General features: G+C 52.0%; 2 protein-coding genes across 44 annotated transcripts in view; both read right to left on the bottom strand.

The window, feature by feature from the left end:
• Positions 1-2226, bottom strand: part of NFATC3 (nuclear factor of activated T cells 3) — a 151203-nt gene extending 148977 nt beyond the window's left edge. For 3 of the 7 annotated variants that reach the window (XM_017342314.4, XM_008257512.5, XM_002711632.6), the window contains exon 1: positions 1761-2226. In XM_017342314.4, the coding sequence (XP_017197803.1) occupies positions 1761-1863 (103 nt within the window). In that variant the 5' untranslated portion in view covers positions 1864-2226. Of the gene's footprint in view, positions 1-1410; positions 1635-1760 lie in introns of those variants that run through there. The other 4 variants (XM_089320318.1, XM_089320315.1, XM_089320314.1 and 1 more) reach the window with 4 other exon arrangements.
• A 5541-nt stretch (positions 2227-7767) lies between these two features.
• DUS2 (dihydrouridine synthase 2) overlaps positions 7768-22695 on the bottom strand; it is a 53939-nt gene continuing 39011 nt past the window's right edge. For 36 of the 37 annotated variants that reach the window (XM_008257495.5, XM_008257500.5, XM_070062643.2 and 33 more), the window contains 9 exons: positions 19176-19241; positions 18921-18991; positions 16600-16686; positions 14806-14974; positions 12306-12427; positions 10708-10857; positions 9531-9618; positions 8494-8567; positions 7768-8318 (listed from right to left, as the gene is read on the bottom strand). In XM_008257495.5, the coding sequence (XP_008255717.2) occupies positions 8081-8318; positions 8494-8567; positions 9531-9618; positions 10708-10857; positions 12306-12427; positions 14806-14974; positions 16600-16686; positions 18921-18991; positions 19176-19241 (1065 nt within the window). In that variant the 3' untranslated portion in view covers positions 7768-8080. The remainder of the gene's footprint in view (positions 8319-8493; positions 8568-9530; positions 9619-10707; positions 10858-12305; positions 12428-14805; positions 14975-16599; positions 16687-18920; positions 18992-19175; positions 19242-22695) is intronic. The other variant, XR_016225317.1, reaches the window with a different exon arrangement.

The raw sequence follows: 22695 nt of genomic DNA, 5'->3' as shown, positions 1-22695 counted from the left end.
GTGGTTTATTTTATTCACGTTTCACCTTAATGAAAAAAAAAACTAAAAAAAATCACCTGCTAGAATATTTTAAGTGGACTCAATCACAGAACTAATCACGTGTACTTGTGGAAATTTCAATTATACATAAAGTTGCAAATCTTAACTCCTTCTAAACCTATTTTAATATCAAAATGGTTTTTGTGTGTACAGCAAACATCATATTTCTAAGCCATTTTCATAGCTTTTAAATATTATTCGATATTTTGGATATACATAACTCCTACTTACAAATTTGTTTGGTTAACACCTTTATTTATTATATAATATATAATGTGCTCTAGTCAAGTTTGTGACCAGTAAGTTTACTAATATCAGGAACTGTTTATCATCTTCATAAGAATACTCAGTAAAAATAAGCTGTTCTTATTTGTTCAGTCTCAACAAACTAAGTTCAATTCAATGCCACCCTTTCCACAAATGCCACTTTTTACACTTCTCTACTATAAAATGCCTCAAGATTCAGTCCGCCTAGAAGTCTAGTTTTTTGTGCTGTGTCTCCCCCAACTATTTCCCAAACCCCTTGAGGAGATTCAGTCCTTTTTGCGTTAGCACAACACTACCAAGTATTTAACAGGACCTTCCATATAACCGGTGCTCCAATGATGTTAGTGGAATTGAAAAAAACGCAGCCAACACGTAATTATAAATTATTTATTATGTTGAAAAAGACATCTGACAAAGACTAAAAGGACTGATAAAGTAAGTACTGCACCACCCAGAAAATCCTTATGCCTCTGCTTTTCAATACAACTCTACAGAAGGGTATACTAAACAGCAATATGAACACTGATTCATCTAAGACTCGGAACGAATAAATGTGGATTACTCTTATCCATCACCTTTTAGAAGCACGCCTGCATGTATAATAAGAAAACTGAACTTAATGAACCAACAGTTCTCCAAACCAGGTCACAGGAGAGCTCTAAGTCCCAGTCATCCTGTTTCTATTTCCTGATTGGTCTGACCTGCAAGAATTACGGTGCCCAGCCTTCCCAATTCACGCTCCCTTTAAAAATATCTTCTGAAGACATTTTTTCTTAAAACAAAACAAAACAAAAAAGATTTCCAGAACTTTCTAGAAGGATTATAAAGGTACCCCTCTTTTAAAGAAAGCTTCAGAAACACTCTGCTCAAGCAAAACTGTTTTTAGAAAAGTTCCGTTATAGTTACACTTTGGATTAATTATAGGCTATAAACTCGCACAAGTGGAAGTTAACTCGGAAGCATTACCGTCCTAGCAAAGCAGATTTAAAGAAACATGTGCACGAATCTTAGAGGAGACCTCCAAGAATGCGCATCTTTCAAATAAAGTTTTTTTAAAAAAGAAAAAAAAACCTAAAATATAGATGAAAACTCCAGTACGCTTACACTTTACAGGGACGAGAACATTTTCTACCACGCTGGCAAAGCAGCGACAGTCAGACGCCACTTGGGCAGCCGCCCCTAGCTTCGGCCTCCAAATCCCGGGCGTCCACCGGCCACAGGAGTCCCGGAGCCCAGCTCCCCACTAGTTCCACGTCGCTGCGACCCACACGCCTCCTCAGCAGTTTAAATTCGCTCTCCACTCAACACGCGCGTGCGCGCCCGCGCGCGCGCGCACACACACACACACACACACACACGGGGTTACCAGTCGCGGGACAATCAAGGGACCAGGAAGGGGGCGCGAGCTCGTTTGAGGAAAGGGGACTATCGATCCTGCCCGGCCCGTCACCCACCTGCAGGCCGCGAGCCCGGGGGCGGCGGCGCCGGCGCCCCGTCCTCGCCAAAGACGAGTTTGAAGTCGAGCTCGTCGTTGGAGCCACAGTTTGCAGTAGTCATCGGCGTGGCCCAGGGTGCTGCGACTTCTCCTCAGGCGGCGGCGGCAGCAGCAGCGGCAGCGGCGACGGTTCCTTAGCGCCGCTTCATGCCGGGCCGCGCCGGCCAGGAGGTCCCGGGTCCACCGCAAACTTTCCCGGCAAGGCCCGCTACGCCGAGCGTTCCGTGCCGAACTCGAAGGCTGGCCGCGCGCCGAGCTGCACCAGGAGCTGCCGCCGCCAGCAGCCAGCCAGTGCCTAAGCCGCCACCACCGCCTCAGCCAAGGTTCCCCGCCCCCCAACAGTCGCCGCCGCCGCCGCGCGCTCTCGCGCTGTGTTGCGCGCCTGGCCCCGCCTTCTGCCGCGCGCCCATCCGGCTGAGCAGCCCATAGGCCACGGGCGCCACGAACAAGCCAAGCACCCCGCCCCTTCACCGACCTATCGCGTGACTCCTTCCCTAGGAGGAGGAAGTCACATGACAACGGCGGGCCAAAGAGCCCTGCTACCTCTCGGGAATTGTAGTTTTGCCTTTATTCCTTACGCGACTCCTCTGCAAGACGCACGTCAAGCCGTCAAGCCGAAAGCCCTTTCTAATTGGATCGAGGGACCCACCGTCAGCCAATAGAAGCCTCCTTCCCTCACTGGGCGGGGCTCACGTCGAAGAAGGGGCGCCATAATTCTGGGATTATCGGTTCCGTGATGGCCCGCCGCAGAAGTGACTCCTCACCGCTGGGTTTACGGAAGGCATACGGTCCCCCCCGGAGGATTTTCCGGAGGCCACTCAAACCCTCATCTCCCCACTTCAGCCTTAATGGGGGAGCCTAGAGAGGTCAAGGACTTGACGTAAACTTTCAACTATGTTGGGGCGGAGCTGAAGAGACCAGGGTTGCACAAGTATGAGTTCGCGGTCCCTGAAGACCAACCCCTGCGGGGCGGGGCCCACACCTTGATGGCAGTGCTTTTGCTCCCACTAGCTGACCTATGCAGCCAATCTTTCAAGAACAGCATGATCATTCTGGGCCCTGTGCCCTACTGAGGCTGAGCAGACAGTGGGAAAGCCCTTTGTTGACTGGCACCACTCGCAGCTCTGCCCTCGCCACCCTGATGCACATCCTGTCACCCAAACCAGGTGGCTGACAGGGGGATGTGACACTGTATGAATAACGGTTTTCACGCTTGGCCCCTCCCCAGCAACTCTACTTTCCCCTGAGATGGCCCTGGATGCCTCCTCTTGGGGTCAGGCGTATAGGCAGTGCTCCAGGCCATGAGCCCTGCTTGTTGACTTAAGGATTCACCAAAGATTAGGGTAAATGGGGAGTTAGGGAGAAAAATCTCCCGCCTCCCCCTAGTTTTCCTAGATGCCCCTTGCTGGAGGGACCCAGGGTGTTGTCTCAGGGCCATGGGTGCAGGTGTGAGGTCCCAGAAATGCTACCTCACAGGGCCCACTGCACATCCCACACCACCAGTGGTAGGGGGGAAAAGGACACTCCTTGCAAATGCCTCAAAGTCTGCACTAATACTGGAGTTACCAAGGAGTCCTTAGGGGAGCCCAAATAGGTCTCTGAACTGAATAGGGGATGTTCAGAGTATGTGAGACACTTAGATCAGGTCACTTCATTCCTGCCAGTAGTCTACTGTGCTGGACCAGGGGGTGCACCCTTCAGGGGCAGGGGAGAAGGAAACACTGAATCTGTAATTATTGTGCAGAGATTAGGACTATACCAGGAGCTCAGAGAAGGCTCACATACTCCCTGGCTGCAAGGCCTTGACAAAAGTGAGTAGGAATTGGAGAGAGGGGCAGGAGGTGAGAAGAGCAGAAAACAGATTTCCAAAGATTTGGAGACCAGAAAGCAGTGGGCAAAAGCCAAAGATGAGGCTGGATGAGTAGGCTGAGTGTTGCAGGATTAAAATAAAGTCTTTAGGGGCCAGTGCTGTGGCGCGGCAGGTTAACGCTCTGGCCTGAAGCGCCGGCACCCCATATGGCTGCCATTTCTAGTCCCGGCTGCTCCACTTCCGATCCAGCTCTCTGCTGTGGCCTGGGATAGCAGCAGGGGCTAGCTCAAGTCCTTGGGCCCCTGCAGCCACATGGGAGACCCGGAAGAAGCTCCTGGCTTCAGATCAGCACAGCTCTGGCCGTTGCGGCCAACTGGGGAGTGAACCATTTGATGGAAGATCTCTCTCTCTCTCTCTCTCTCTCTGCCTCTCCTCTCTGTAACTCTGACTCTCAAGTAAAAAATAAATCTTTTTTTTTTTTTTTTTTTAATTCTTCTTCCTTAGGGCAGTACGGAGCCATGGAAAGGTTTAGAGCAGGGGACTTAAATGGTCAGAGTTCTGGATAGAACACTGGATTTCACCGGGGAGAAGCCAGCAATGGGGTTAAGATGGAGAGAAAATAACACCGGGCAAGGAGAGGGAGCAAATGGTATTAGGTGAGTGGAACACCCTTCCCAACAAGCTCTGCCACCTTCAGAGGATCTCCAACCCAAGGGAGAGAGTAGAACTTACCCAGGCAGGTGGCTGGCCCACCTCGTGCATGATTCTTGTATCAGATCCCAGAAGCTTGGCCAACTCCCCTGCTCCTCCCCATAAAATGTAAGCCAACTTCATGATGTGTGTCCCTCCCCAATCCCACACACCTACCTGCCAGGTTGTCATCTGGATTGAGAAAGTGGACTTTCATCCAGCCCTGCTTCCCCATAGACTTGTCTGCACCTGAACCAGGGCTCAGACAGGGAGGCAGGAAGAAGAGCTGGGGCCTGTCAGCCCCATGGCTGAGAAGGGACCACAGAGCAGCTGGAGATGGCTTGAAAATTAACTCATTCATCAAATGCTCAACTGCATGTGTTTCCAAAGCCACTGAGTACCTGTACAACACTTACAAGGGATTATGTTCTGGGGAGGGTTTCTGGAAATCTAACAGGGAGTAATGAGGGCACTGCGGGAAGAGATACTATCTTTGTAAGAAAGGCAGCAGTAGGGGCTAGTGCTGTGGCACAGCAGGTAGGGCTGCCGCCTGCAGTGCTGGCATCCCATACAGGATGGTTCTAGTCCTGGCTGCTTCTCTTCTGGTCCAGCTCTCTGCTATGGCCTGGAAAAGCAGTAGAAGATGACCCAAGTCTTTGGGCCCCTGCACTCGCGTGGGAGACCCGGCGGAGGCTCCTGGCTCTGGATCAGCCCAGCTCCGCCTGTTGCAGCCATCTGGGGGGTGAGCCAGCAGATGGAAAATCTCTCTCTGCCTCTGCTTCTCTGTAACTATGCCTTTCAAATGAAAGAGAGAACAAAAAGCAGCAAAGGCTGGGAGCTCTTTACTCTGTGAAGGGGCCTGCCCATATACACACTGATATGCACACTCATTCCCCTCCTTTTCCCCAGCTAGGGCTAGGACCACCTCCCATGAACTCATCCTCAGGCAGGCTGCAAACTCCTGCTGGTCATTTGACTTGCCTCCAGCGCTCTGAGAGCCCCATGAAGCCAGAGACCTGGGGGAAGCAGTGCAGCAAATAGAACCCCCCTGTAGACAAACGTGTGGGTCTCTGCACAGCCCCTCTCCCTCCTGGGTGAATGCCAGGCCTGAGAATTAGGGATGGCCATCTCTTTCATCAGCTGCCACAGGCCTAGCCCTAGCCCCCATTGTGGAAAGTTCTCCTGTACTCAGAGCCATGGATAGTACAGCTTAGCGGAATCCATCCCTTGGCCCACTATTAGTGAAAGCAGAGCCTTGATGGAAAGTCAGTTTCAAAAAGTTCTTCCTCTCCATGCCACACATTCCTCCCCTCTCCCAACCCCACGGCTCTTGTGTGATTCTTCTTCTGTGCCTACTCCCCACCTCTATGACAAGGCTAGCCATAGGGGACACAAGGACTGCCCTTGAGCAGTTACCAATCTGGGCAGAGAGGGTATGACCAGCCAACTACAATCTCAGATAGTTGCTGAAGTCAGCAGAGGGAGCTGAGAAGACAGGATCAGCACTTTGTCCTCAAACGCTAGGCTGAGGAGTTTGGACTTGATCCAGAGGGCAGTCTCAGTCATGAGAGAGTTCTGAGCAGGAGTAACAACTGCAAAGACCTCAGAGTGCAGGCCTGCAGGCACCAGATTCCCCACTAGTTTGCAGTCTTTGCCAAAGAATCCTTTGTGTGGCCTGTGAAGACCTGCCACCTCTCTTGCCTTATTCATCCTTCCCTTTCCTGTTCATACCAAAACCATTTGTCCTCAAAATGTGAGGAGCTAAGGAGAAGTCCTCAGTCCAGGTAGCCAGAAAGGACAAGCGTGCGGCTACTAGCCCAGGGAGGGGTTTGGGAGTCCAAGCGGCCTATTTTAAGGTGAGCATGGTGAGGAGGTCATTCCCAGGTCTTGGGCAGGTCACTTGACTCCATGGTGAATAAACCTCTTCCCAGTGCTTTCCAGGCCCTCAAAAACCCCTTCCCCCCATCCAGCTTCTTTTTTAACAGCAGACCACTGCCTCTGCTTTTCTCTCCCCACAGCCCAGAAATGAACCTGACCCTGCCAGAGGAGAGGCTTTCCCAGGGAAACCACATTAGTGGGAAAAGAGACCTGGGATCAAAGCCCAGCCCCACCAGGGAAGTGGATCTTAGGTCTCCATCCCCACAGAGTCTTCCCCAGGAGTGCCTGGGGGTCCACTGGGGCTGTTCTGTTCCACTTGGAGTATGAGAAAAGGCAAAGGGCACGTTTTGATTGAGACACTTTCTGGTAGAATCATAAATTGTGCCTACAGCTTGGTGGCTAAGAATTAACCAGGCCTCAAGTCCTTCCCCTGGGTGGGTCCCCTTTGCTGGGAGTACTAGTCTGGGAAGTCAGGACAGCCTTGTCATGAAGTGATCCCATTAGCCATGCAGTGCCACCATCACAGGCCCAGCCCTTATCCGCCAGCCAGCCTCAGCAGGCAGACGACAGCTGAGCACACACTCAGGGCCCTGGGGCCAGAGAGGGCTAGAAGTGAGTTGCCCAAGGTCAAACAGTGATTGGCTCTGGAAGGCAGCTAGTAGTGTGGTATCCTTATCTGCACACAGAAGAGCAAGTGTGTGTCCCAGGGAGGGGCAGTGCCAGGACAGCAAAGGCTTTACCTGCCAAACCCTCAGCTCAAGAAGAGGCCAGCAGGGCTGGAGGCTACCGGTGGCACAGGCACCTGACCCACAGAGCCATGAGGCTGACACGAGGGAGATGTGGGAAACCTGGCTTTGGCCCAGGAGGGAATCCCCCCAACAGAGCCTGCCTGGCAGAGAAGAGCAGCAGCCTGTTTACAGCCGAGGAAGTGGGGGCGGGGCAGGCAGGGACCTTTGGTCAGAAGGCCCCTCCCAGTAAGCGGGGGAGGCCCCAGAGTTGTGGTGAGATGCGGTGGCCGTTTGTTTGCTTCTCATTTCTCACTGCCAGGAGGAAATTAAAGAGAATCTGCCACTTCCTTCCGCCTTCCGCCCCCAGTGGGATGGGGGAAACAGGGAGGGCAGTGGCCTGACTTCACAATCACAAAGCTAAGTTGTTGCTGTCAGCAGCCTGCAGGGCCACCTGCCCACAGAGGTACCTCATCAGTCTGAGGCAGAGCCAGCTGTCAGGCTCCGAGTCGACTCTGGGCATCAGGCCAACACCTCTAACCCTACTGGTATCCCCTACTGGGGCACCACATAACCTAGTCCTTCCTCCAGATTCCATGGAACCTCTCATCAGGAAAGCCAATGACTGCCCAGTGCCTCAAGTTTCTCATCTTTAGAATGGGTTTTTTTGGGCCTTACAGGCTCAGCCCAAGTCCAGTGAGCCTAAAAGAGGGACACCCATCCCCCTCCTCTACCAGACCCTTAAGGAAGAGTGGGGGCATCCTTTAGGAAGCCTCAGTTCTGCAGAGGTGGGGAGCAGAGTAATTGTTCAGGATACAAGTCCATGTGTAAAGGTGCCCAAGGCTGAAGCAGCCAGCCTTAGGTGAGGGTGGGGGTTGTCTTTATTGCACTGTTCCAGTGTCAGGTTGGAGAAGTGCCACCTGAAAAGCCCATCTTCAAAGAAAACACTGAAGTTGCTAGGACCTTGGCCCCACCCCTGAGACCCACCAAGGGAGATAGGAATCCAATCCTGGGTACTCCTTGGTCCATGTTGCAGGCTGATGGCCCAGGCCAGCACCTCTCACTTCTGATAGGCTGGGCCAGCAAACTGTCCAATGGTTTCCAGCTTATGCTCCAGCACCCACAGCCACCTTAGAGCCAGGCCCAGGGAGGGGCTGACCAGGGCAGGGACAGTAGTCACCAGCCTTCCAGGGGGCTCCCTTGACCACTTTCCAAGGCTACAAAGGGCTTCTTGCACATTTCCCCAGGCAGTGCTGGCTCCTGAGCTCTACAGCCCCCAGGGTCTTGGTCAGAGGCCTCCCGCTTGCGCTTGTACAAGGAGGGGCTCTCTTCACCCAGCCGACCCTCAGGCAGGCCCTGGCTCCGCAGACAGACGATGGCCGCGGCTTGCTCCGCCAGTTTCTTGGACTTGTCCCTGGGCAGACAAGGCATAGGACAATAAGGCAGGTGGGTAAACAGGACTAGAGGCTGGGAGCCTGACTCTGTACACCCTTGGCAGAGATTCTGCCAGAACTGAGAAAGGGATCACCATCCAGGGACACCACTGCTCATGCACACCATCCGCCCAACCCTCCCAGGTCAACACTCACCATAAGGTAGACTGGTACTTTTGCTCTGCAACAGTGACAACAGAACAGAACAGGCGATCTAGGGGCCGTTGAACCTGGGGAAAAAAGCAAAGGAAACACGGCTGGCTGTAGAGCCCTAAAGGTCTACCTACCAGGATCACATCAAAGGCAGATAAAGAGAAGAACTTCCAACTTAAGTCAGATGAAAATTCCCTATTATCACATGCTCTCCCAAGCAAAAGTGCCAGGTGCATCTTCCAGGGAAGAAAGACAGATACACAGACAGTGACATCAAGAGTCCTGTCATGGACCTAAGCAAAGGGCCACATGAGCCCTTCACAACAGATGACTTATGGGTCCTTTTCCTGCTGACATCTGCACGGGCCAGGACCCCAAAAATTAAGAGTTCACAGGATGGCAAAGGGGTGAAAGAGGACAGGGAACAGAGGAGGCTGGAAGCAGAGAAGGCACACCTGGCTAGCACAGAGGGCTGGGCAGATGGAACCCAAAGTAGCAAGGCCTGGGAGGTGGTGCTTGTGCTTTATACTGAGGCACTAGGGCTTCACTCCACAGACAAGAGGGAACTGATACTTGAGTAAGAGGGACGGACAAGGTTAGATTTGTTTTTGGAAAAGTCATTTTGGCAGAGAGGGACACGAGGCCCTAAATGTTCAAGCCTGGAGGTCAGGAAGTCCAAAAAGAGGCAGAGCAGCCCAGATGAGGCAGGGCCATCAGGACCAAAGGAAGTGAAGCAAAACTATCTCAAGGTTTCCACCCCAGGGGCTCTCATGTCTTGGGTCCAATTCTGGGTTACCCTGGACAAGGCCTGATCCAAAGGCACATCTTCCAGAACTGGATGATAAGCCATGGTCAGAAGGGAGGGCTATTAGCAACTGATCCAGCCCCCCAGCAACCTCTTCATGCCTGCAGAGGCCAGGCTAGGCTCTGGCCAAGCATTCTGGAAATGAGGTTCTCCTGGCTGTTGGTGTGCTGAGTTGATGACACTAGCCATAGGATCCCTGTGGCTGACTGCAGGGCAGGCCACGGTTAGTACTCACTGTTTCATATGTGGGCTGTGCCAACTTCTCCCTCCGGCACCACTCCAGCAGGCACATCTTGGGGGTGATCTGGGGTGCATATGCTCTCCTGGGAAAGGAGGGAAGCAGTTAGGGCCGGCCCACCATCCACTCCCTCCCTTGCAAGGGCCATATTTAGTTCCTGATATGAGCTGCAAGAACTGGCAGAACTCTAACACTAGGTTGCTGCCTTAAGGCTCCTGTACATATTGAACTGGGCTCCCATTCTGTCCTGCCTGCAGCCTGAGACCTGGGAAGATGGCTTTGGCATGCCTGAGGAATTGGTAGGGGGAGAGGGCAGGAGACAGTGAACTCCCAGTATGCTGAGCCTTCAACAGCCAAGAAGAAAGGTTTGGTTTGCCTCTCAAGATAGGATTAGTAGGGCAGGGGTAGAGGTGGGTTCTGGAACATAGGTGTCCATACAGTGACCTCAGGGATCTCAGTGCTCACCCTGATTATGTCTGTGACTGTCAGAATGATCTGTTGCTGCCACAGTGGACTGCACTTCCAGAGCTGGTTAGTAACAGAAGGTGACAGGGTAAGAGGGGCCATCTTCTAACTGGGAGCTCTCCCTGGCATTTGACTGCCCAACAGCTGTCTTCAGAATCTGAAATCCTTGTCAGACAAGACAGGCTCCTGGTCTAGCCTGGGGACTGGATGGCAGATGACAATGTTGAGAGCATCATTCAAAGCTGAGTCATAGAAGCAGGAATCAGCCTAAGGTACTTCTGCTGAGGGAGGGCACCACGGGGCTAGTGAGCAGCACTGGGCATGGGCAGGGGTTGCAGAGCCAATCAGTTGCTAAGAGGGAGCTCCAGACAGGCACCCAGCTCTTTAGGACCACAGGGAAGCACAGACTTTCAGGAACAGGAGGTAGGTCCCCCTGCCCCAAGTTGGAGGAGGAGGAGAGTTGGGGAAAAAGCAGAGTTCAATCACTCTTGGGACAGCATGCGTGCCTCCAGCAGCACTGCCTGGGTGGTCAGGGGCTGTCATCCCTGAAAGCACCTTCTTTGGGATACCGAGAATTGAGAATAAGTGTCTGAACCAAGAAGATATCAGGTCTCTAAGCTTGGCATCAGTCACATACAGCAGGCCTCTTGCTGGCCCAGTCCTGAGGACACTGGCCCTGGCCCAAGCTGAAGCCAAGCTGAAGACCTACCGGTCAAACTTGACAGCCATCTTAATGACACCAGAGGTATCTTCAGCTGGCTCCTCTGTTTCTTTCGGAGTTCTGGCCAAGAGCTCAGCCCGCCGGGCATCCAGCTTCTGTGTCATCTCCTTGTAGAAGGCACCAAGGCCAAAGGCCTCACTATGGAGGGAGAAGCAGAACACAGTAAGCATCCAGACTGCCACAAAAGCCCAGGAACCCACCATAAACACCAAAATGCCACTAGGGCCTGGCTGTCAGGAGATGCCTCCTGCCCATCCCTGGGATCAACCTGGAAACTGCAGAGGAATCCCTGAGCATGGACACCAGAGGGAAGCTAGGCTGGGAGGCAAAATGTTCTTAGGTTCACTCCACCACCTACAGCCTTTCTCTCAAGGAGGAACACACAGTAGGATGGTTCCATTCAGTCAGGACTGGTGTTGATGAAGCACCGGGGGTGTGCATAGTCTATTCCTCACGTGGGCCCATAGGAAGGAGAAATGGACGCCTGACCACGGAGTGGTTCCCTACTTCACCCGCTACAAGCAGTTGCCTAAATTAAGTTATACTCTGGCCAGCTCCGCAGCTCACTAGGCTAATCCTCCGCCTTGCGGCGCCAGCACACCGGGTTCTAGTCCCAGTCGGGGCGCCGGAGTCTGTCCCGGTTGCCCCTCTTCCAGGCCAGCTCTCTGCTGTGGCCAGGGAGTGCAGTGGAGGATGGCCCAGGTGCTTGGGCCCTGCACCCCATGAGAGACCAGGAGAAGCACCTGGCTCCTGCCATCGGATCAGCGTGGTGCGCCGGCTGCAGCGCACCGGCCACGGCGGCCATTGGAGGGTGAACCAATGGCAAAAGGAAGACCTTTCTCTCTGTCTCTCTCTCTCACTGTCCACTCTGCCTGTCTAAAAAAATCTGGAGGCCAGCACTGTGGCATAATGGGTAAAGCTGCTGCCTGCAGTTCCAGCATCCCATATGGGCACCAGTTCAAGGTCCAGCTACTCAACTTCTGATCCAGATCTCTAGTACGGCCTGGGAAAGCAGCAGAAGATGGCCTAAGGCCTTGGGCCCCTGCATCCATGTGGGAAAGCTGGAAGAAGCTCATGGCTCCTGGCTTCGAATCAGCACAGCTCCTGACACTACGGCCACTTGGGGAGTGAACCAGGGGATAAAAGACCTCTTTCTCTCTCTCTCTCTCTCTCTCTCTGCCTCTCTATAAATATGCCTTTCAAATAAATTTAAAAATATTTTTTAAAAAAAGTTACACTCTGTCTCTCACTCACAAGACACCTGAGTCAGGCTGGTTAAGCCATGCAGGGTGGGGACAGAAACAACACCACAGGCTGGGGTGGGAGGAGGGTCTGGCAAGGCTTTTTCCTTCCAGGAAGCATCCTGAGGGCTGGAGGACTCCCGAGAGATGGCTCCCGGAGGGCGAGAGTGGTTCAGAAACTTTCTCGGAGGAAGGAGGAGGACAGAGAGAGCCAAGGACCCAGTCTGAGCACAGGAGTGGAAGTACAGAAGCAGACGGGTAGCCCCCTAGCAATCAACCTAGGGCACAAGGTAAACCACGGGCAATGTCTGCCCATAACAGGAGGATAGCCCATTTCCCCTTTACCAAATTTCCTGGGAAGACTGTGCAGCATGGAGCAATCTTCCCTGGGATGACTCCAGCTGTTCCCGTAGCATCTGGCACAAGCAGTACTTGGTGTTGGTATAGTGGTTGTCATATTGCACCGCCTGAGAGAAGAACTAGAATGAGTCTGTCTGCTACCCAGCAAGTTCTGAGGCCTGAGCTATACTCCAGTGGCAGGGAAAGTGGTTCCAAGAGGGCATCAGATGTGTGTTTGCAGCTGAAGCAATGTGACCTCATAAGATGAACCCCATTCACCCTGGCCATCGACCAGTGGGACAAAGTTTCAGGGTCACAGCCAAAGTCCCTTGGTTAGGAGTATCCTCTCTTGGATAGCCTGCATGAGGCTGAGAAGTGCAGGCAGCCCCCTCCTGCATCAGCCACCACGGGCTACCACAGAAGACTGCTGCCAAGCTTGTTCCACGGTGGGGAGGGGGAACACACCAAGTTCTGGCATGGCAGGTCCAGCTCCAGGACAGGGATGATTCCTCTATTCCTTATAACCAAGGTGGTACCTTTCCCTGCCACATCTTCACCAGCTTCTCTCCAACTCTCCCTACACAGGCAAAGCATAGCACCAGTTCCCAAGTGTGTTCACATGTGTTCATTATCATCTCATTTATGTATGCAAGTGTGAGGTACAGCTGTTACCACCACATCATGCCCTAGGAAAGGCAAGCTCAGGAGGCAAGATGACGGCTCAGGGGTACCAGGGGAAGCCTACCTGGCTGTGGGTATAGCAACACTGAGAGGTTGCTGGCCCCAGCCTTTCAGAGCCCCCCACCCTACACTATTCTAGGATTTCCACTGGGGCCTATGTCTTCAGTGCCTGGGAAGTGACCATAGCACATGCAGGACAAAGCTAGGAGTAAGCCTTGGTTGGCAGCAAGGCCTTGATTCAGCTTGTTTGGGACAGAAGGCACCTGGCTGAAGCAGACCTGCTTGTGCTCTCAAAAGTCACTCCCTTTCTCCATGACAACACACCCTCCTGAGGAGCTGCCAAGGGACAGGCTGAGCAGGAATGATAACATCACCTTTCACCCAGTGAGCAAGCTCAGCACTACTAAACATGTCTTTTCAGCCACAGGCATGCTATCTGGCCATAAAGTTGGACAGCTGACCTGGGCTGAGACAAACCCCCCTTGCCAGTAGCTGACCCAGGCCACTGGAGGGCTGGTAGTCACCAGCCTCCCAACAGGAGATGAGGGCTGCAACACTGAGGAGGAGAAGCTTAGGACAGAGGCTGCCTGCTCCACGCCAGACCTCATGGCCTCCTAGCATCCGCAGCTTGCAAATCATGGGAATACCCACATCTGCACAGGCACAACCATGGCTTGGCCATGGCCAGGATATACCTAGGACTGAAGAGAGGAATGAAGTCTGCTCTACGCAAGGGCTGCACCTTCTGTCAGGCCCAACTCAGTGAGGAATTTGAGGAACACTCACTGCTGCTATCTATAGACATGTGCAGCTGATCAGAGTTCCCAAGGTAGTAACAAAAAAACAGGACAAGTGAACTCATAAAAAATTCCTTTGTAGAAGCTAACATTTGATATAGTGGTTATGCTATCAGTTAAAATGCCTGCATCTCATATAGGAGTGCCTGGTTAGAGTCACAGCTCTGCTCCCAATTCCAACTTCTTGCTAATGTGCACCCTGGGAGACAGCAGTGATAGTAGCTGAGTCCCTGCCACCTGGCTGAGTTCTGAGATCCTGGCTTTGGCCTGGCCAAGTCCCTGCTGACGCAGGCATTTGGAGAGTGAAGCAGCATATGGGAAAGTTTTCACTCCCTCACCTCCACACCACCCCCAAATCCTCCTGTCCTAAAAAAAAAAAAAAAAAAAAAAAAAAGCAAGCCCTTGCAGGGAAATGAATGCCCCTGGCTCTTATCACCAAGTTCCCAGTGAGAAGAAAGTGCTTTAGAAAACATTATTCCCTAAGGAGAGGGTTAAAACTGGGCAATTTTCTAAGTCACAGGCTAAAGCATTCTAAGAATTAGCAATGGTTAGAAGTGACTTTGATGAGTTCAATCAGGTGAGCAGTCTCTGTGGACACGTTGTTGTTGTTGTCCCCAACAGCTACAATGGCTCCTCCTGGTTCTGGCTGCTCCTATGCCAATCGATAGACACGTGCCTTCGGTGGCACAGAACCCATTGTCTATGTGCACGCATGTGTGGACGGTATACAGTATGAGAGAGAAGAAAGCTATCAAGTGTCTGGAGTCCCAACAGCATCCTGAATCCTGAAGGTCCTTGCTATGACCTCCACACCTCTGGAAGCTTTAGGAGGAGGCTATGTGGGAGCACAACTCCAGCACCCTCTCTTCACACTGCACGTGGGAAGACCTCAGGCTATTCAACAACAGCTAAAAAGAAAAAGAGAAGAACAATAGGGACTGCTAGCAGCCAGAGGATCACACAAAGTACTCTCTGCAGGCACAAGGCAGATGTGAGGAATGTTGTCTTGGAAAAGTGCAGAGACGTACATATCTGATGTACTTCTGCATGACCTCCTCCAGAGGCCGGAGACCCTCCTTGAGGAAGATAGATGGGTTCCACATGGCCACTCGGGCCACCATCACTGAAGAGGCTGCTGTGGCTTGTCGGAAGTCCTCTATGTCCAAATGCTGTTGGATATGGTCATGAGATCCTCCACTGCAAAACAACAGCAGGGTTAGAGGTATCCCCATTATGGAACATAAAAGCAATGTCAGAAAAAGGCAACACCCAGATCTGCCACTCATTAACAACATAGCTTTGGCCAAGTCCCTCCCACTATCAGAGCTTCAGTAAAGCATAGAATGCAATGCATACCCCATTATGAAGCTAGGAGCACTAAATGAAACAATATAGTAGGGGCCAGTGCTGTGGCATAGCAGGTAAAGCCACTGCCTGCAGTGCCAGTATCCCATACGGACATTGGTTCAAGTCCCAGTTTCTCCACTTCCAATCCAGCTCTCTGTTATGGCCTGGGAAAGCAGTAGAAGATGGCCCAAGTCCTTGGGCCCCTGCACCCGCATGGGAGACCCAGAAGAAGCTCCTGGCTCCTGGCTTCGGATTGGCACAGCTCTGGCAGTTGCGGCCAACTGGGGAGTGAACCAGCAGACGACAGAAGACCTCTCTCTCTGTCTCTCCCTCCCTCTCTGTGTAACTGACTTTCAAATAAATAAATAAATCTTAAAAAAAAAAAAAACTAATGAACACTAATATTAAAAAAAAATACAAGCCGGCGCCGCGGCTCACTAGGCTAATCCTCCGCCTGCGGCGCCGGCACCTGGGTTCTAGTCCCGGTTGGGGCACCAGATTCTGTCCCGGTTGCTCCTCTTCCAGGCCAGCTCTGCTGTGGCCCGGGAGTGCAGTGGAGGATGGCCCAAGTGCTTGGGCCTTGCACCCGCGTGGGAGACCAGGAGGAAGCACCTGGCTCCTGGCTTCGGATCGGCGTAGTGCGCCGGCCGTAGCGGCCATTTGTGGGGTGAACCAATGGAAGGAAGACCTCTCTCACTGTCTAACTCTGCCTGTCAAAGAAATAAATAAAATAAAATAAATCCAAAAAGAAAAATAAAAAACCTCTCTGCCCTGGGGAAGTTGGGGTCTGGCCCCTCCCTTAGCTCCTCCCTCCCACCATTCAGGCAAGCCTTCTGTTGGGCCTTCTCTGTCCCCAGCTTCCCAGATACCCTCCCTCAGACTCTGTGCCATGCTAAGGTGTAGGCTGAGCTGGACTCCCAGCTGGCCCACCCAGTCCTGCTTCCCATAGCAACTGGGGACTATCTTATCATTAAGTCTCTGGGCTGGTCACTGTGCCTCACATATGCCAGTGTAGGTTCCTCATCCTACAGCTGCCCAGAATGCTTGCCTAGGCTTCTATCACCTACCTTACGCTCCCTGAACCACAGCACCACGAGCTCTGGCTTGAGGCTCCTTACAAAGTTCCCTACACCCCAGGCACCTACCTCTGGGTATGACATCATCTTCCCCTGGGCCTGATTCAGCAGCTGCCTCCTTATTCCCCCTGTTCCTGAACATGCCCAGCCCCAGCCTGTCCAATGGGAGTGCCTTGGCTGTGCCCCTGCACACTGTGTCAACCTCTTGCCAGGTTGACCCACACGATAGGCACTTTGCAACCTCATTCCCAACTCCTGACTTTTGTCTCATTCTTTTTTCCTTTTCTCTCATGATTATTTTGTCATGCTATCTTGTTCCACCTTCCACATGCCAGCTCAAGTCCTTTCTGAATAAGGTAGGGTATAACAAATAATAAATGAGGAAGGAAGGGGGCTTACTTGGCTATGACAGGAATGGAGAGGGTTTCAGCGATGGCTTTGATGACTTCACAGCTGACAGGGTGCTGAGGCCGCTCCTCCCGCTTCCTTGGAAATGAAGAAGAGATGGGGCTGAGGGCTGAGTGCCAAAGGCCGTGTCATCACTCACACAGGGCTACTCCAGTTGGGTCCTCCTGTCCTCCCCACTGAGCCTCAGGAAGGTCAGGCAGCCAACCGGCCACCAAGGGTAGTTGCAGGAGATGGTGCGCCCTGACCCCTGGGGAGGAGCAGCACAGGCGCACGCTGAGGAAACAAGCCCAGTTCTCAGAGGCCTCAGGTGAGGCAGGGCTGCCTGGGGCCGGTATGGATGGCCTGGCTCCCAAGGTCACACTCCTTTCCCCTGGCTTCCCTCCTGCCTCTGTCAGAGATGAGGGATAGTGTCATAAGAATATTGCCCCTACTGTCCCAGTCCTGCCCTCCCCAAGGGACAGGGAACAGCTGCCACTGCTCAGACTAGCCACTCCCACACAGCTGCCTGTGCCGAGGCCAAGTTGCGCAGCTGATCCTAGAGAGAGGCACCTGACACGGGGCAGGCCTCGCGCCCAGGGCAACAGGGCAGGCCAATGACCATGGCTGTCACAACAAGCCAAAGGGGAGGCGAGACACAACCTGCAGCTCCTCTTCCAAGGTCAATTGCAAAAAGTTCTTGTGCATGAAAGAGAGCAAACACTAGGGACACTGAGGTGAGGCTTGACCTGAGCTACACATAGAGACAAGCAAGATAGATAATCTATCAGATAGCCCTTGCCCAGGTCTTTTCCAAGGGTGGCCCCTCTGCTACACTCCTTAACAACGGGATCAAGGGCCACAGGGTCTCAGAAGACCTGCTCAGCCCAGCCTCCACTTCTTTATCACTACATCTCCAAGAGATAGTTTTAAACCATCCTCAAGAGCACTGATAGAAAGCCCTTCCTTAAACTCATCCAAATCTGCCTTCCTAGTATTTTCAACTGCTGGCAAAAGTAATTCGCTTCCTCTTTTAAAAGAATACTATCAGGGCCGGAGTTGTGGTGTAGCAAGTAAGGCCATTGCTTGTTGTGCCCGCATCCCATAGGGGCACCAGTTCGAATCCCGGCTGCTCCATGTATGGTCCAGCTCTCTACTAATGGCCTGGGAAAGCAGCAGAGGATGGCCCAAATATGTAGGACCCTGCCACTCATGTGGGAGATGCGGATGAAACTCTTGGCTCCTGGTTTTGGCCTGGCCCAGCCCCGGCAATTGTGGTCATCTAGGAAGTGAATCAGTAGATAGAAGATCTCTCTCACTCTCTTTCTCACTCTCTAACTCTGGACTTTAAAAAAAATTTTTTTTTAAAGATACAATCTGCCAGGCACTGCACCAAGGTTTTATTCACAGTTTCATAAAAGGAAACTGAGGGAGCCAGCATCGCGGATCACTAGGCTAATCCTCCGCCTAGCGGCGCCGGCACACCGGGTTCTAGTCCCGGTTGGGGCGCCGGATTCTGTCCCGGTTGCCCCTCTTCCAGGCCAGCTCTCTGCTGTGGCCAGGGAGTGCAGTGGAGGATGGCCCAGGTGCTTGGGCCCTGCACCCCACGGGAGACCAGGGTAAGTACCTGGCTCCTGCCATCGGATCAGCATGGTGCGCCGGCTGCAGCGCGCCAGCCGCGGCGGCCATTAGAGGGTGAACCAACGGCAAAAGACCTTTCTCTCTGTCTCTCTCTCACTGTCCACTCTGCCTGTCAAAAAAAAAAAAAGGAAACTGAGGGAACCTTCAGAAACACATCAGCTCCCAGCAGACAGGACATTAGCTATAGACATTAGGACTGGTTAAAGCAGTCTTTGGGATAGCTGGTAATGCCACAGGACAGATCAAACAGGCAGTACCTTTAAAAAAAATCTCCCTGGCTCCCTGCTGTCATTCAAAGGGGAAGCAGGTACACAATATAGTGGGAAGAAATTGAGATTCAGAGTAAGAGTTCTAATCCCACCACTTCCTGGCTGCATGATGTGATTCTGAACAATCATTCAAGCTCTATCGTTCACACATCCTGAGGGTAAAGGCATTTCTCCCTCCTCTTGGTCTCTGTGCCTCTCTAAAGCCCAGTGCAGTGTCTACCACCAGTAGGTGTTCAGTGGATGAACAAAGCAAAAACACAACCCTCTCAGGGTGTGACCGCCCTCCACAGACAGGATGTCAAAGAGCTCACCGGAAGTAGGCTAAACGCTTACAGGAGAAATTGGTTGTTACCTGAGGTTGGTGGAGGATGGTCAAGACAGCTGAGAACCAGCTGCCAGTCACTTCCTAGGAAGGCAACCACTCACCTCCCGTGAACTGCGATGGCGGCAATGCCAGTCTTTTCTATTCTCTTCACAAGGCTCAGGGTATCTTCTAGCTGAGAAAGAGGATCACACAGGGTGGGCACTGAGGAACTGGAAGGGGCAGCTGCTGGTTCCCAAAATGGGCTCAGCTCCAACCCCTCCTCCAAACCTAATTCAGCCCCTCAGCAACCATTCATGTCCCCAAATTCAACATTACCAAAGAGAAACGGGCCTTCAAATGTGGCACAGCACCCTTACCGAAGGCAGGATGCGAATCTTGCAGGTCACAGGTCTGCGTGTTCCTTTAACGAGAGTGCTGAGGATCTGTGGGGAGGAGAAAACAGAGCCACACTGCTTGTACTCACTAACCCTGCCACAGACTTGTGCAGCCCAGTGGCACGGACAGCTGGGTGATATGCAAGGGTACGTACGTGTCTGGTGTGCATATATAACACATAAGCTCCATGACACAAGGAGTCTGCCTTTGTTCTACACTAAGCTGCACCACCAGCAGTCTCACCAACACCATGTGCTTGGCACATGGCAGTGCATAGGTGTTTGTTAAATACACTGAATGAATGAGGGAGGGAGGGACTGAACAGACCTGCACACATGCCTGTGTGGAACACAGTGATCCTTAGCCAAGACAAACATCAGAATCAACCTGGAAAGCTTCGAAAATACAAACTTTTGAATTCCACCTCATTATTTCCTGAATATTCCTCATTATTCCCTACAGGCAGGGCTTAGGAATCTTCAAAAGGCTTTGCCCAACACACTCTGACTTCAGTAGGATTTCAAGCCATGCCCTTGTTTAGGACACATGGCTGACAGCTTCCTTCCTGGATGAAGAAGACATTCCCTGACTGCCATCCCAGGACCTGCAGTGAGGGAGCAGGAAGACTTTACAAGACTGGGCCTGTGCTCACACACCCTTCTCTATAGGAGTGGAACTGGCCAAGGAAAACACAACATATTCAACAAATTAAGAAGTACCTCATCACAGTAATTGAAAACGATTTCAAAGAAAGATGATGCCTCACAGCAAAGTGTCGAGGAGATAGCAGGACCAGACCACACAGGAACCAGAAACCAAGAGAGGTGTGGATGACACTGCATGTCTGTGGCAATGGTATTGCCTTCGCTCATCAAAACTCTCAGGCCAGGCAAGCTGAAGGGAAGGTGATCCCAAGAGCTCTCTTCCAAGAGCTGGATCTCTTTCCAGCAGAGCAGTGGGGGATACACGGACAGCTGCCGCCAGTCTTCACTCTACATAGACAGGCGGGGGCAGCAGAGAGCCAGGCGGCCAGAGCCAGTAGGAGAGGCTTTTTAGCAACAAAAGCCCAAGTGGGCCACTCCAGAGGACATCCAACCACAGGCTGTGCAGACAGCTGGGACAGTTCATGAACAAGACTAGGCCCACTGGCCCAGGTACAGCCGCCAGAGACTGGCAGCTAGGAACAGTCCCTAGGAGCTGCCCTAGTAGGCACACTGGGCATAAGATCCTGGGGTCATCCTAGTAGGCTTTAAAAGGGCACAATGTCACTTAGGACACACAACAAAAATGCTTCAGTCCTATCCCTCAGGCTCACAGCAACATCTCTGGAAGGTTCTTCTGCAAGTCCTCACTGGGAATCCTATGATATGTGGAGATTTAAGCAAAGCCAGCTGGTCTGACCCAATTCTCTGTCTTGTAGAAATTCCTTCAGTATATTTTATCCAAGGAGCTATAAGTACTTTCTTCAGTATCTCTGCTCATTTCATGGGCATGTTAGGCACCAGGAAGTAAATTAGGGAACCAAAAGCCCTAGGCGCTGGCCAAGGGCACCCAGAATCTCAGTTTTAGATTCAGTTATATTCTCTCTCTTGCCCTTACCTCAGATTCCCCATGCACACCCTGGCTGCCCGGGGCATCCCATTTTACATGCTGCACTTCTTCCATGACTAATAATTGACAGGGCCAGGATCTGAACTCAGGTCTCACTATTTCCGAGGCCCATCCTATCCCATCCTCCCACCTGTCCCCAGCCGCCAGGGAAGCCAAGGAGTCTGCTTTTCCAAGGGTTCAGCTAGTGGTCTGTGGGACAATCCTGCCTCCACAGATGTCCTTTACTCTGCTCAGATATGGGCTTGTCTGGTCCTTTCCCCTCAAGACCTCCACACCACAGAGACGAGTGGTACAACTGGGGTCTGCAGAATTGCATGTCCAGGAGAATGGCATGCTACAGCCTGGCCATAAATAAAAGAAAACATTATTTTTTTTCTTTATTTTAAGATTTATTTATTTATTTGAGAGGTAGAGTTACAGAGAGAGGGAGAGACAGAGAGAGGTCTTCTATCTATTGGTTCACTCCCCAAATGGCTGCAACAGCTGGAGCTGAATCAGAAGCCAGAAGCAAGGAGCTTCTTCCAGTCTCCTGCACAGGTACAGGGGCCCAAGAACTTGGGCCTCTTCTACTGCTTTCCCAGGCCATAGCAGAGAGCTGGATTGGAAGTGGAACAGCCAGGATTTGATCTAGTGCCGGCACTGCAGGTGTTGGCTTTACCCGCTCCGCCACAGAGCCGGCCCCAAAACTGAAATTCTTAATCCAGGAAGGATACACCACAGTAAACTGGTAGAAGCTTTTTGAAGACTGATAACCTCTTCTCCTGTTTCATCTACCACCACAAAGGTATACAGAATTCTCAATAGATGGCATCCTGGTGTTTTGTTTGTTTGTTTTAATAATTAGGATAAAATGTATAGAGCAAAGTTTGCCATCTTAGCCATTTTCATGGAGCCAGCTTTGTAGCATAGTAGGCTAAGCTTCTGCCTGCAGTGCTGGCACCCCATCTGCGTGCCAGATGGTATCCCAGCTGCTCCTCTTCTGATCCAGCTCTCTGCTTATAGCCTGGGAAACCAGTGGAAAATAGCCCAAGTGCTTGAACCCCTGCACCTGTGTGGGAGACATGGAAGAAGCTCCTGGCTCCTGGCTTTGGATTGGCCCAGCTCTGGCAGTTGAGGCCATTTGGGGAGTGAACCAGGGATGAGAACACTTTTCTCTCTCTCTCTCCCTCTCTCTCTAGCTCTACCTCTCAGATAAATAAATAAATAAATATCTTAAAAACTTTTTTTAATAATTCAGTGGCACTAACTGCAGTCACAAAGTTGTGCAGCCATTATCACTATATATTTCCAAAGTTGTTCGTGACCCCATACAGCTATCTTTGAGAAAATTTCTGCAGGTGGTCTTGAGATACTCTCATACATGAGACCAAGCTTAAAACATCAAACCAGGAAGGACCCGCAAAGTTTTCATCCAGGTTACCCAGCTTGCCAGCACAGCCAGGGCCTGAAATCAAATCCTGAGACCAGTATTTGTCACAGCAGGTCAAGCCACAGCTTCTCATACTGGAGTGCTGGTTTGAGCCCCAGTTGCTCCGCTTCTGATCCAGTTCCCCATTAATGAGCCTAAGAAAGCAGTAGATGATGGCTCGAATGCTCGGGCCCCTGCTACCCACAAAGGAGATCGAGATAGAGTTCTGGGCTCCTAGCTTCTGTCTGGCCTAACCCTGGCTTTTGTCAGCATTTGGGGAGTAAACCAGGAAACAGATACCTCTCTCTCTCCCTCTCATTGCCTTTTTAATTTTTTCCCCCCCACAGGCAGAGTGGACAGTGAGAGAGAGAGAGACAGAGAGAAAGGTCTTCCCGTGCTGTTGGTTCACCCTCCAATGGCCGCCGTGGCCAGCCGGCACGCTGCGGCCGGTGCACTGCGCTGATCCAAAGGCAGGAGCCAGG

This window comes from Oryctolagus cuniculus, chromosome 18, assembly GCF_051225735.1.
Source record: "Oryctolagus cuniculus isolate XC-2025 breed Fujian yellow rabbit chromosome 18, ASM5122573v1, whole genome shotgun sequence".
In the NCBI taxonomy this organism is placed as follows: Eukaryota; Metazoa; Chordata; class Mammalia; order Lagomorpha; family Leporidae; genus Oryctolagus; species Oryctolagus cuniculus.
Note: the sequence above shows the minus strand (reverse complement) of the source record. Positions and strands in the feature narration are given on the sequence as shown.